This window comes from Ruditapes philippinarum, unplaced genomic scaffold (assembly GCF_026571515.1).
Source record: "Ruditapes philippinarum isolate M1 unplaced genomic scaffold, ASM2657151v2 ctg2350_1_1_1_1, whole genome shotgun sequence".
Lineage (NCBI taxonomy): Eukaryota > Metazoa > Mollusca > Bivalvia > Venerida > Veneridae > Ruditapes > Ruditapes philippinarum.
This window is the reverse complement of record NW_026853497.1, coordinates 68,307-82,855: the sequence shown is the minus strand read 5'-3', so window position 1 is coordinate 82,855 and position 14,549 is coordinate 68,307. Positions and strand designations below refer to the sequence as shown.

General features: G+C 31.2%; 1 protein-coding gene and 1 long non-coding RNA gene across 2 annotated transcripts; one reads left to right on the top strand and one right to left on the bottom strand.

Moving 5' to 3' along the window:
- Nucleotides 1–1,614: 1,614 nt before the first annotated feature.
- On the bottom strand, nt 1,615–3,260 carry LOC132737059 (E3 ubiquitin-protein ligase MSL2-like). Its single transcript, XM_060724291.1, has one exon. It carries the CDS (start codon nt 3,157–3,159, stop codon nt 1,960–1,962), a length of 1,200 nt encoding a protein of 399 aa, XP_060580274.1. The 5' UTR covers nt 3,160–3,260; the 3' UTR covers nt 1,615–1,959.
- Nucleotides 3,261–3,285: 25 nt separating this feature from the next.
- Nucleotides 3,286–8,851, top strand: LOC132737060 (uncharacterized). Its single transcript, XR_009626675.1, has 5 exons — nt 3,286–3,459; nt 6,147–6,249; nt 6,540–6,598; nt 7,097–7,238; nt 8,372–8,851. It is a non-coding gene; the product is annotated as an uncharacterized LOC132737060 (long non-coding RNA).
- Nucleotides 8,852–14,549: the final 5,698 nt, after the last annotated feature.

Sequence of the window (14,549 nt, the reverse complement as noted above, 5' to 3'; positions counted from 1 at the left end):
ACAGGCATAACAGTTTATTCAATCAAGATTTTATTAAATTCTGAAAATTTGTATTAGCAATTTTATCCAAACATCAAATATCTTATTTTCTCATGTTTCATTCCACTATAAATTTTTCTTAATGAAATTTTACTGAATAATCTTTACAAAATTATCCATTTCTGCAAAGTTCCATACAGGAACTGTATACTTTGCGCAAAACTTTTTTTTAATGAATTAAGACATGGACCATTAAAACAAGCAGGTCTAATTTTCAGACATTAATGTTTATTGTGCTTGATACAGACTCAATTCAAAGTAGGTTTAAACATATTTATTTAAGCTCGATTAAGAATCAAATTCTGCTTCCTGCTTTCTTTGCAAAAAAAGAAAAAAAATCTACATTGTATGAAGCCTTAGTTTCGCACTAACTTTGATTTATTATTTTTTTTACCATTATTGGTTTTGTTTGTTTTCTTTTTACCTATTCTCTTTAATCAGCACACTTACCTATCCTACAGAATAAAAGTTTACAGAAAGATATTTAAGTTTTTTTTCTAAAAAGTCCAATACAAATAAAGAAAAACAATAGTTTTACAATGACTGTTTCTAAATGACATAAATGAATAAATGTTTTTAAATGTCTAATGTCATCAAAATTACCTTCCTTAATGTCATTACATTATACAATTACTGTTCCTAAATGTGATATTACAATTATATTAAAAACAGGGGAAAAAGTCATTACAATTACTGTTTGTAAAAGGTGACATTACAATTATTGTTTCTTAATTAGACATAAAACTATTTCTATTTCTTTATGTCATTTATTACAATTACTGATTCTAAATGTCATTACAATTACTGTTTTATAATATAATTACAATTACTGTTCCTTAGTGTGATATTAAGATATCATATGAGGCTATAAAGTAACAATACTGAAAGGTAACTAGCTTACATGTACATCAGCCAAGACAAATACATGTAAATAAAACATTAAAAATATAAAATGAATGCGAGTTGGACAGCTCTCCATATTTTACCTCATTGAGTTGAGCTAAAAGTACAAAAACAATGAATGTGCTGCATTTAGTACTGGCTTAAAGCCATCCTATTTGATGGTATTATATATTGCCATAATTGGTTACATTTAATGAGACAATTAATGGAAACAGTGATTCCTAGGAGCTCCTGTGACATAATGTAAGTAGGTAGTGCAAGTCATTGGATTAAAGAATAAAACTACATTCTTTAAAGATCCTGTATGTTGTAACTGAGGTTGTATACCACAATTAAATGAAATTATATATATGTATATAATTATGCTTATAAAACAATTTTCAAACATCGAAGAATATGTAAAATATGTTCTGCAAATATTTGTACTTATTATAATATTATGTAATCGTTTAAATATATGCATTCATTGCTTATTGAAAAATTTGACTTAGACTTTATAGAAATTAAACTTTTTATTACCTCCCTTTATTTACATGAAATGTTAAATTCTGTAACATCTTTTTATATAATGCTTTTTGAAAGTTACAAAACTGATAAATCTTAATTTGAGCATCATATTTATGATATAAAAACATAAAAAATTTGTGTTACAGGACCTTTAATAATATTATTAAAACCAAAAATAGTGATTTCTTTGAAGAACCTTTTATAAAGATGTGCATTGCAATAATTTTACATTATTTCATAGCAATAATTTTTTTTTACCTACTCTCTAAATATGACTGTAAACTTCACACATAACTTTCGTTATAGAGAGGAAATTGTATCTTAAGAATCCGAAGCTAAAAATAGAAAATATTAACACTTTTAAAAATATAATTTTTTTTCTTTTATCATTTAACATAAAAACAAATACCTAAATTTACAAAAACCTTCATAATTACAATCACAAGGGTAAGTATACATTAAAAATGTCATATAGCAGTTAAAATTATGTCTGTCACTAACACCTGAATGTCACGTGTAAGATTCAGTTGCGTTTCTTGTTCCAGATCGTAGAACTGCAGAACTGCCAATTGTGTTCATAACCTGGTAGTCGGGCCCTTTCTTGGGATTTCTACAACCGCGGCATTTACAGCCAACACAAGGTAGTTTCATGCTGTAGCAAGGGCACCTCTGACCGATACAAGTTAATTGATTATAATTTCCTGCCTTTCCGCAGTTACATGAACTTAATGGCTTTAATTCTGGGGGTTGTAATTCAACCTTCATTTTTTTAAAAGTTGTGCTAGAATTGTCAATCCTCTCTAAATCTGATGGTGCTTCATGTTTTGATCTTGTATTAAAACGTTTTACAACTGCTTGTTTTCTTTTTCTAGCTTTATTCAATGCAGTCTTCAGAACAGCTTTTTTACTTTTACATTTGTTTTTATTTAATGCTGCTCTTTTTAAGAATATAACTGGTTTCTTTGAGTTTTTATTTCTAATCACTGAATGCACTTTATTATCATAGTTGTGATCAGTATCTTTCGCAATTTTTCTTTTCCTATTGTTATTAAATTTAATGTCATTTAGCTGAACGGTTGGCAAGTTACTCAACTCAATATTTCTTTCATCAGAAACATTATTTTCAATAGCCACAGACTCATCTTTAAAGTTTTCTTCTGAGGACGCTTGTGCTGTAGTTGCTGGTGGTGAAGAATTAACACAGGTAGGTACGTTTTCATTAACTTCATCTCCATTAGCTTGTGCAGGGTTACTGTGTGGAGACAGTCTAGGTGGAGGTGGCACATAATCATCTTGAAAGTCCATTCCTTCCTGCACTAGTTTAAGAAGATGATTAGTTTCACCATTCACACAACTCATTTTGATCGCATCTCCGAGTAGTGAAGAGTACATGTAAGCGCATAACTTCTTGAAGCAAGTTATCAGGATCTTCAGTAGAGGATTTGGAACAAATTGGCAGTGGTCCTTACACCAACTGCAAGCTGGCTTCAGTTTCATTTTACCACCGAGACAGTTCAAACATACCAAGTGTCTGCAAACATTATGATTTGGTCCCATTGGATCTCTTAACAAGTTGAAACATACATAGCAGCCTAAAGCTTGACGTAAACAAGGCAGAAGACGCCTCAATTCGCCTAAAGTTGCGGGATTGTCAGGATCAGCTTGCATGACATACCGGCAAGTCGCTGTATACATGTCCACTGCATACATATCTGATGATATATGCTCCGATCCTTGCAGTAGAACGATGATTTGATATAGAATACTGCAAAATTAATTTTGGTATTTTAAGAGATGCGTAAATAGTTTGACGTTAAAGCGAAAGTCTATACAGATTTCATGCCCCTTGTCTATACAAATTTATCTGCCGTAAACCGTCTGACAGAACGATTTTCAGCAAAACATCAGGAAAATGGCCGCCAGCCGATGTTTTCAACTAGACGAGTATGAAAGGGAATACAGTGTTAGATATCATCGAGGATATGTGACCAAAGGGTTTCAGAAGTCTTGGTATGGTTATTTTGTTATGTTAAAAGGTTTATTTTTACAAGATTAAAGCTAACATCTTTATCAGTTTATATCTTTGCGCCAATTGCGCATAGATGATAGACAGTCTTTTGTGATAAAATAATATTGTTGAATCTCTTACTTGTCATAATTATGACAATCAACGTTCATCATAATTCGCAGATGGGGTTCAGATAGTATGAGTTACTTCCCTTACGGCCTTAGTTCCTTATATGCAATTTGCAGTTAAAACCATAGGCACTTGGTTTCGGGAGAAAAAGCCTTTTGAACGGTTTGTAGAACTCAAATTTGATTGAATGTAACGATTTTTTAACGTAGATGTCTCTATTCTAAATTCGCCATTTTTCCGATATTACTAAAAAAAGCGGCTTAGGGCAACATGATACCCTCTCTAATGATTTTTGCGTATGAGTGAAACAAAAGTGTTAGTCGCATTGAATGATTGATTTGACATAAACATTTGTTTAATCTTGTTATTCATTTAATATCAAAATATAGAAAAGATGAAAATGGAAAAAAATGGATTTGTGTTATATTGTTTTAATGTTATGAATTATGGACAGGGCGGACCGTGAGACAGGGCAGACCGTATGTTTGGATGGGGTGGACCATATTTTGGGACAGGGCGGACCCTGACTCAAGACGAGGCGGTTCGGAATTAAATGTTATAAAAATATCTAAATAGTGTCAATTCATTTTCTTTTTTTTCTTTTAATATCATTATAAACATATACAGTCTACTCCACTTAACAATGAGAACAGTTTTAACAAGGACAAGGTACCCCTTACAACGTACGTTCTACTGTGTCCCGGCCTTTTTCCATCTATTTTCCTTTCATTTTTTTTCGTTTATAATGAGATCGTTTCGGTTTTAGTGAGATATCGGTTACAACGTACATAATTTCGCTGTCCAATGCATATTTTTCAGAATTTTAAGGAGGTCACTTCATTTGCACTTCATTTGCACTTCGTCTGCATCAGTTTGTCACCTTGAGAAAAACCATGATGACCAATAATAAAGGTCAATTAAGGAAGAAATTATTGATGTGGGACGAGATAATGGGTCGAGCAATTAGCGATCAAATGTGTCAGCCTTGTTTTGTCTGCGCTCCGGGCTAAATTGTCACAAGAAAGGAAGCGGTTAATGTCTTGCAGTGTTATTCGCTGTTCGTGAGAAATGCAACGTTTTGGAAACAAATTTTAAAATGTACATATTAATGAAAAAACACACGCGGTTAGACGTAGGTTGTGTTTTCATGTTTTGTTGAAATTCGATGATAGCTAGATATATTTATATACATGCATATTTAAATAAAACAAAAACTTCTGATTGCAAAGAGTTACCTCCCATTATATACTTTTCTAAAAGGATGCACACGAAAGTAGAAATTAATGATGCTGGACAGTGTCGGATTTCCCCAATTTGTTCTGTCCCGGTTATAACGAGACTCGGTTATAACAAGGAATCATCCGAAGTCCCAACGATCTCGTTGTATCTGGAGTGCACTGTACATACATTAATGCAGTTTATTAATTTATAATAAATTTGTTTAATGAAATTATTAATAACGCATCGAGTTGGACATTATGCAGGTGATAATTGACCAATTACAGAGATATAATTACAAGTCATTGTTTCTTAAATATGACAGACAGCAGATATAAATAATAAGAGGGTAAAACTTCATTTAACAACACATAAAGAAAAGGGCTGTTATTCACATCTGACATACAACACAATAGCATAAAATGATGATGAGTGACATTACAAAATTGCGCACCTATCCAGAATTTATTTTTTTTTGGTGGAAAGTGTCTTGATGGAATATTTTATCTTTTTTGACGTTGACTTCCTTCAATTTTAATTCCTTTGACAAGTTAGTTTACATCATAAACTTTAGATGCTGTCTGTTTAGCAAATTGATATACATTGTACATAAACTATTTTGGTTGTCCTTTAGTTAGTAAGGAATTAACTAATATAAATAATCATTTTTCCTTTATACAACTTAAATGTTATGAATGGATTATATAAAAAAATATTACAATTAAAGTAATTTTGTCAAGTTTATTAACTTCAGTGCAGAAGGAAAATATGTTTTACTTATAAGATTTTTTCAATCCATTCCCACTATCTTACGCTACCTATTTTATACTTATAATTGCAAGGGTACTGTAAATGTTAATACTCTAAGTATACATTGTATACATGTACTAGTATAAAATTATATTAATTTATTTTTTTAAATTTTTTTTTGTTTTTGATAATATTGATATCAAAAGATAAAAAAATAAATAAATGAAATAGCAGTATTAAATTTGAAATTAATCACGGTCCGCCTCATCTCGAGTCATGGTCCGCCATTTCCAAACATATGGTCCGTCCTGGTATGGTTTGCCCTGTCTCACGGTCCCCCCTGTCCTACGACCATTGTTATATCTTGTTCAATACTGTCTGGTGCCATATAAGATGTTTGCTTGGGACATTACAGATTGTTACCTTCTGATGCCACATAAGGCAATATAGTTAATAGATCATATGAGCTATAATAGATTACATTTCACACATATTTTTATTACTTTTTGTGAATAATTGTATTTATCAATCATATGTAGGCCTACAGAATGCAAATTTAAATTATCTGTAAATAAATTTGTACTGCTTTCAGAGAGATGTATGTAGATCAAACCCATCAAGTAAGCCAACACCATGTCTACAAGGTCATACCTCTAGAACCTCTCACACCTCTACAGCTGAGGACAAATCTGAAAGTTTGTATTCATATTAAATGTATTCGAACTTAAGATTATTTGAATAACTGGAGGAATTTTATCCTTTGCAAGTCTATGTTTGCAGCAGTGCTGGACTTGGTTAGGGTTGTGTATGCAATTTTAAATTCCATATTTTAAGTGACATAATCATTTTTAGCTTGATTTAAAAGCCAGGGAACAGTGTCTCTGTTTCATTCATATATGAAATAAAAAGTTGCTTATTTTAATGTAAATATTTATTATTTACTTACTATTGAAGTATTATAGCATTTATCTCCCATGTGTTGCAGGTGGACAGAGGGATAGTATGAATGCTTCAGTGAAATTAAGGAGCTCAGGTTCTAACAAGGTACATGTATACACATGTTTATATATGTAATGGATTCTTCAGATTTGATACTAAATTAATATTATACATATTGTCATGTCTATCAATGAATATTACTTGATAGGATTCCATAATTGTTTTTAAATAACAATACAGTCAGAAATATTTTTAAAAAATCATTGGAAACATGAAGAAGTCCACATTTTCATGACTTTAATATAATATTCAATTTGAACAATGGAATTCTTCACAAGTCTCTACTGTTGGGATGGCTAAATGCTTTTTTGTGCAGAAGACCTCCTGGCCTTTAATATTTACTTTGGTGCCATGTATTGCATTATTATATGTGACATTAACTTATATTAAAATCCTGTTTACATTTACTAGTATACCTGGTAAACTTTGTAGCAGGGCAAGTATTTACTGCCGTCGTGATATGACTGAATTATTGTTGGAAGCAGCATCAAACCCTTTACCCATAATAAATTGTTTAAACAATATTTTTCTCTTCCATTCAAGCGTAGTAGAGCAGTGCAACACAGAGGTACTCCAATGTGCAATTTTACAAGTTTTTCCAGACAGTGATTACAGCGAGGCTTGAAGACTACTGTACACAATTTCTTAACAAATCCAAAAACAAAGCCGTGTAACATTCAACTAAGTATGTATTTTTCATTAACTTCGTACATATAGCACAAACTCTGCACGTTTCTGAAAACTTATTTTAAAGGTTGAATTATATCTTACCGACCAAATTCAGAATGTCAGAACTTAGAAACATTATTAGATGTCATGTGTAGTCAATTTAGTCAGTCATCCTGCCACCTCAGTGATGTCCCTATTCAGTGACAATAAATTTTGAGACATATTTTACTTAAAAGACCAAACTAAATAGCATTTCACAAATTTATTATTTCAACAGAACCTTCCCTGAAAATGCTTTCCTAAAACGTCTCAAGGGAATTGTCAGACTTTTCTACTTATTTGAGGTCATTTCAAGGGCAGATACTTTATACATACTCAAATGAATTCTTGTTTTTACTTCTGGATTATGCTTTTCTTTTTATTGTTGAGTACAATACATAATAATATGCAATTCTTTACATCATTTCCATTAACTTTTTTTCAATGAAAATAAAGGTACTTTAAATCCTTAAAAAACAGGTCATTTTTTTAAAGAAAAAATGCACAGGTTAAAAGAAGAAGTGGAAAAAAAACTATCTACTCTAAATTTGTTCTTGAAATTTTGCATATCAACTAAAATGAAGGTAAGCTTGATGAAAATAAGAAAAAAAAATGTATAAATTCCCTTCATTGTAAATTATCTGCCCTTGAATTTAACAAAAAAGTCCAATTCAAAGGCAGATGACTCAAAAACGAGAACGGTGACCAAAATTTTTTTTTTCGCTAAAAATGTTTCTGTTATCATATTCTAACAACATCTTACTTGCCAAGTTTAAAGAAATTCTATTGAGCAGTTTTAATTTTGCCTATATGTCTACATGAAAACTTCCAAAAACGTCCTTAAGTGATAAAAACTGACAAGTAAATAAATACCACATTTTGCCATTCCCATGAGTGGTCTTTACTTACAGGTTTAACTGTACATAAAATCTAAAAATATCAAAGCACTACATGCTTTGGAAGAAAGCCTTAACCAAAATTGAACACTTCGTGCCCGAATTTAAGTTTAAAATTTGTGTATTTATTTAGGTGATCACAATTTTGGTAGAAACAATGTTATAAATGTTGCTTTCAATGCAGAGTAAAGTAAACTTTTGTCATTTTTTACAGGTGATTCAAAGAAAACCAAACTACAAACAAGAAAGGGTCGATTGAATGGAGTGACATTTTTACCCTGAAGCGTCCTATTAAGATAAAGAGAATCTAGTCGTTTGTGCCACGGCACAAAATTATCAGACACATAAATAACATTCAAGTAGTTATGCATTTACACGGAGAATATGACATAATTGTATTTTCATATTGAATTTATCATATAAGTTGCCAGTTGATCGAACCACACACTTAATTGCCAACATGGTTGGAAGGGTCTTATTGTCCGAGCTGCAAAGAGTGTATACCCTTATAAACTAGCTGGCACAGTTGTGTGTCAGTTGATATCAGTCTGTGCTGGTTGCAAATTAAATCCAATACTTTCATAGAATTATATGTTTTTATTTAATGTTTATAGCATCAATAAATTGATAATCTGAAAACATATTGCAAGTCAGGTTTTCAAGTAAAATCCTAATTAACTTTTAGAACATTTTGCTGTAGGGTTCTCACTAGGACTTTAAAACATGGAGTCCATGGACTCCCAACCCTGAAAAAGTTGGAGTCCAAAAGCGCGTCGCAATTAATATGTTTACAGATTAGTCATTTAATGCTCACAATAGCATTGCTGATATTTTGAATCTTTAAGAGACTTCCAAAGTTTATAGTTATTCAAAAGAAACTCTGAACTACATAGTATAATTATTGTTTTGTTGTTAGTATTTATTATGAAATTATTTCATTATAATGCATCAACACATGGAAATCGTTTTTTTTTTTTTTTCACTTTTATACCAAATCAAATTATATTCTGGTTAAATAAGTCCACTCTAAAGACAAAAAAAATTATATTTGTAAAAAAAAAAACGTAAATGTATATAGGCAGCGTTTAGCGGAATGAATAGGAAAATCGTGTACAGCTTCACACAGTGTGTAAGAGATTCGTCCGACCCGACAATTATTTTAGCAAATATCTTCAAAAGGGGGCAAATTGAAGATCGATATTTAAAGATTTAATGTTGATTAAATAATAAAGGAACAATTCATTCGCATGTTTGGGTTGGAAACCCGAGAATTTTTGCGAAATTTTAGGGTTTCTGGCGAACGTGAAATCGCCGATGTTCGGGATCATTTTCGGATAGAATCTAAATATCAAAGAAAAGCGTATGTGTATTTTGGTTTGTTGTCTGGCATTTCGGCACAATATCTTAAATTCTTAATAGTCTTATAGAAAGTTTTTGCATGAATGAAACTAAAGCAAAATTGTGCCTAGAAAATGCCGAAAATATTCGACAATCATTCAAAATTACACTCATTTGTAATTTGAGAAAACAGTCTTTAAACTTGCGGCGTAAATAGTCGATAATTTTATCCTTTTGTCGGTAAAATTTGCTAATTTCCAATCAACTGTTGATCAAAGATATAAAATTATCACCTCGTGTTATATCTGGTAAATACATGTACTGTACAGCGCGTGTAAAACTATTGCGAGATAATGATCGGAAGCGTTATCGCTGATTGGCTAATCGCTTCACGGGTCGATGTGCATAGGACCGCCTACCTATAGACTGACACGCGCTGACGCATTTGTGTATTTGTGGTTGTAAACAATCGGTAATTTTATGCGTCCCCAGGCAAAATTAAGCGTACGTGGAATCCTTGCTCTGAAATATTTGCGTCCAGCTGTAATAAACATGCGTACCGGGACGCCGAAATAAGCGTCCCCGAGAACCCAATGCATAAAGTAAGGTGATATCTCTAAGTTGTCAAAGAAAAGCTGTTGCAGCTCTTTATAATTAAACATGGCATGGCACTTGTATCTATAGCTTTGTTCACCATCCAAGTTATACATGTACTCAAATTTTGTGACGTTTTTTAATATATTTTTCCCCATATTCCTAGTACAGTAATTTGTTACATTTCTCTTTCCTCTATCATTCTTAGTTTTTGTATTTAATATTTTCCAAGTGATTAATAAAAACAATAAAATTTCACAATTATTTATAATATTTTATTTACTTGTGTATTTCATGCAATGAGGCTAAAAATGTAAAAAAAGTAATTTTTGAAGAAATTTTTTTTTTAAGTTAGACCAGTGTTGCTTCAGCCATCAATATGTTAACTTGTCATGTAGTATGTACACAAACATACTGGGAGAAGAAACAGATGTTTGGCTTAATGAAAGTACAAAATGTTTTTGCTTATCGTTTTCCAATGAGAAGTTACAATGTACAAGGTTAAATTACTTTTTTGGATGATGTTCTTTTCTGTGGAAAGACCAGGTGTTGCTTCACAATTGTTTTTTTTTTCCTCATTAATATCATTAAATGTAATTTCAATTTTTGGCTTTGCGCTTGATATATTGATGTCCTGTGTGAGCATCTATTAGCAATACATGTATCAATGAGTGTCATGAGTTACTTTTAAGACCATAAAGTACAAAATAAAACTATATTACAGCTGTTAATTGTTTTGTCTTTTCTTTCCTGTGCTCAAGGTTTGGTACTGCTATGACTTACTCTTTCAGGGAGTGAACTTAGATATACAACTGTTATTACTGGTGTAGAGGGAATGTCCACTTTTATGTTGACACTAAGAAATTAAAATTGTCTTGGTATGTAGTAGCAATGTAGTTTTGAAAAAGTTCTTGCAATTTTAGATGAACATGATTTGCTCCTACCAGTACTTTTATGGAAATGACCTTATATATCTTAAACAATTAAATATGTAAAAAAAAATGTTACTTATGAAAATGGTAAATTTTTAGATTCATACAAAACAAAGTCAAGCAAAATGTGTATGAGAACATCATACAGATAGAATAAAGTCAAATTGGTAAAGACGCATCATGTCCAGTGAAATCTGAAACCTGTAAAGACAGATCATACTGATTGAAATCTGTATAGACAGATCATAATGAATGAAGTCTGGTTAAATTTGTATAGACAGATCATAATAAAGTCTGGTGAAATCTGTATAGACAGATCATAACAAATGAAGTCTGGTGAAATCTGTTAAGACAGATCATAATGAATGAAGTCTGGTAAAATCTGTATAGACAGATCATAAAAAAATGAAGTCTGGTGAAATCTGTATAGACATATCATACCGAATGAAATCTGGTGAAATCTGTATAGACAGATCATACCGAATGAAATCTGGTGAAATCTGTATAGACAGATCATACCGAATGAAATCTGGTGAAATCTGTATAGACAGATCATACCGAATGAAATCTAGTGAAATCTGTATAGACAGTTCATAATAAATAAAGTGTAGTGAAATCTGTATAGACAGATCATACTGAATGAAGTCTAGTGAAATCTGTTTAGACAGTTCATAATAAATAAAGTGTAGTGAAATCTGTATAGACAGATAATAATGAATGAAGTCTAGTGAAATCTGTATAGACAGTTCATAATAAATAAAGTGTAGTGAAATCTGTATAGACAGATCATACCGAATGAAGTATGGTGAAATCTGTATAGACAGATCATACCGAATGAATTCTAGTGAAATCTGTATAGACAGTTCATAATAAATAAAGTGTAGTGAAATCTGTATAGACAGATTATAATGAATGAAGTCTAGTGAAATCTGTATAGACAGTTCATAATGAATGCAATCTAGTGAAATCTGTATAGACAGATCATACCAAATGAAGTATGGTGAAATCTGTATAGACAGATCATAATGAATGAAGTCTGGTGAAATCTGTATAGACAGATTATAATGAATGAAGTCTAGTGAAATCTGTATAGACAGTTCATAATGAATGCAATCTAGTGAAATCTGTATAGACAGATCATACCGAATGAAATCTAGTGAAATCTGTATAGACAGTTCATAATAAATAAAGTGTAGTGAAATCTGTATAGACAGATCATACTGAATGAAGTCTAGTGAAATCTGTATAGACAGTTCATAATAAATAAAGTGTAGTGAAATCTGTATAGACAGATAATAATGAATGAAGTCTAGTGAAATCTGTATAGACAGTTCATAATAAATAAAGTGTAGTGAAATCTGTATAGACAGATAATAATGAATGAAGTCTAGTGAAATCTGTATAGACAGTTCATAATAAATAAAGTGTAGTGAAATCTGTATAGACAGATAATAATGAATGAAGTCTAGTGAAATCTGTATAGACAGTTCATAATGAATGCAATCTAGTGAAATCTGTATAGACAGATCATACCGAATGAAATCTAGTGAAATCTGTATAGACAGTTCATAATAAATAAAGTGTAGTGAAATCTGCATAGACAGATTATAATGAATGAAGTCTAGTGAAATCTGTATAGACAGTTCATAATGAATGCAATCTAGTGAAATCTGTATAGACAGATCATACCGAATGAAATCTAGTGAAATCTGTATAGACAGTTCATAATAAATAAAGTGTAGTGAAATCTGTATAGACAGATTATAATGAATGAAGTCTAGTGAAATCTGTATGAAATCTAGTGAAATCTGTATAGACAGTTCATTATAAATAAAGTGTAGTGAAATCTGTATAGACAGATTATAATGAATGAAGTCTAGTGAAATCTGTATAGACAGTTCATAATGAATGAAGTCTAGAGAAATTTGTATAGACAGATCATACCGAATGAAGTATGGTGAAATCTGTATAGACAGTTCATAATGAATGCAATCTAGTGAAATCTGTATAGACAGATCATACCGAATGAAGTATGGTGAAATCTGTATAGACAGATGATACCGAATGAAGTCTAGTGAAATCTGTATAGATAGTTCATAATAAATAAAGTGTAGTGAAATCTGTATTGACAGATCATACCGAATGAAGTATGGTGAAATCTGTATAGACAGATTATAATGAATGCAATCTAGTGAAATCTGTATAGACAGTTCATAATGAATGAAGTCTGGTGAAATCTGTATAGACAGATCATAATGAATGAAGTCTAGTGAAATCTGTATAGACAGATCATAATGAATGAAGTCTAGTGAAATCTGTATAGACAGTTCATAATGAATGAAGTCTAGTGAGTCTAGTGAAATCTGTATAGACAGATCATACCGAATGAAATCTGGTGAAATCTGTATAGACAGATCATAATGAATGAAGTCTGGTGAAATCTGTATAGACAGATCATAATAAATGAGGTCTGGTAAAATCTGTATGGACAGATCATAACGAATGAGGTCTAGTGAAATTTGTATAGATAGATCATACCGAATGAAGTCTGGTGAAATCTGTATAGACAGTTCATAATAAATGAAGTCTAGTGAAATCTGTATAGACAGATCATACCGAATGAAATCTGGTGAAATCTGTATAGACCAGATCATAATGAATGAAGTCTGGTGAAATCTGTATAGACAGATCATACCGAATGAAGTCTGGTGAAATCTGTATAGACACATTATATAGGGTGAAATATAGTAAAATTAGTGAAGTTAAGTTTTTTAGTACACATAACTTGGTAAGATCTTTCAAATCAGGACACATATTAGGATAGACATTATTAGTTCAGTCAAATCTGTATAGACAAAATATCAAGAGTAAAATTTGGTGGTCATGAACCTTTTTCAGTACATGCGGTAATGCATTTTTTATGTTTTTGTTCAAACTATTCCTTATAAAAACCTAATTTATTTTTCATTAAAATGAAAAAGTTTCAGAAAAACGTATCTTTTATTCCTTACAGTAGATCTATATTTACTTTCACGACATCATGCAGATTTTACGACTTTCAAATCTGTATGGACGAGTACCTTCAAATCTGTATAGACTTTCGCCCTTTCCATAGTTTGACGTCATCAATTTATGTGGTGCGGTGCTATAAAATTTCTAATTTATGATATAAATATCAATACTGGCCTTACGTCACTGTTTCATTTTCAAGTTCAGGGTAGAACACCATTATAATAAAAACTTGTCCCAATACACTTTGGACTTGAAGCTCAAAACGATTTAAATTCTATATAAAATGTATATCACATGAACTTATCATATAGATATATATAAAAAAAGTAAATATATAATATGATAAGTACAATCGCTGGGATTGACAAATATACATTTTATTTGGTATTTAAATGCGTTTTGAGCTCAACACCCTAAGTGTCTGTGAACTCTTTTAACAGCCAGGAATACTACATTTATGTCCAATTACAGTTCGCCAAAGATTGTCTGCCAATGAAATCGCTGTTTTTTTGTTTA

Coding starts and splice junctions, on each gene's coding strand:
- LOC132737059 (XM_060724291.1), bottom strand. CDS start 3,159: ATGTATGCAGTGGACATGTATACAGCGACTTGCCGGTATGTCATGCAA.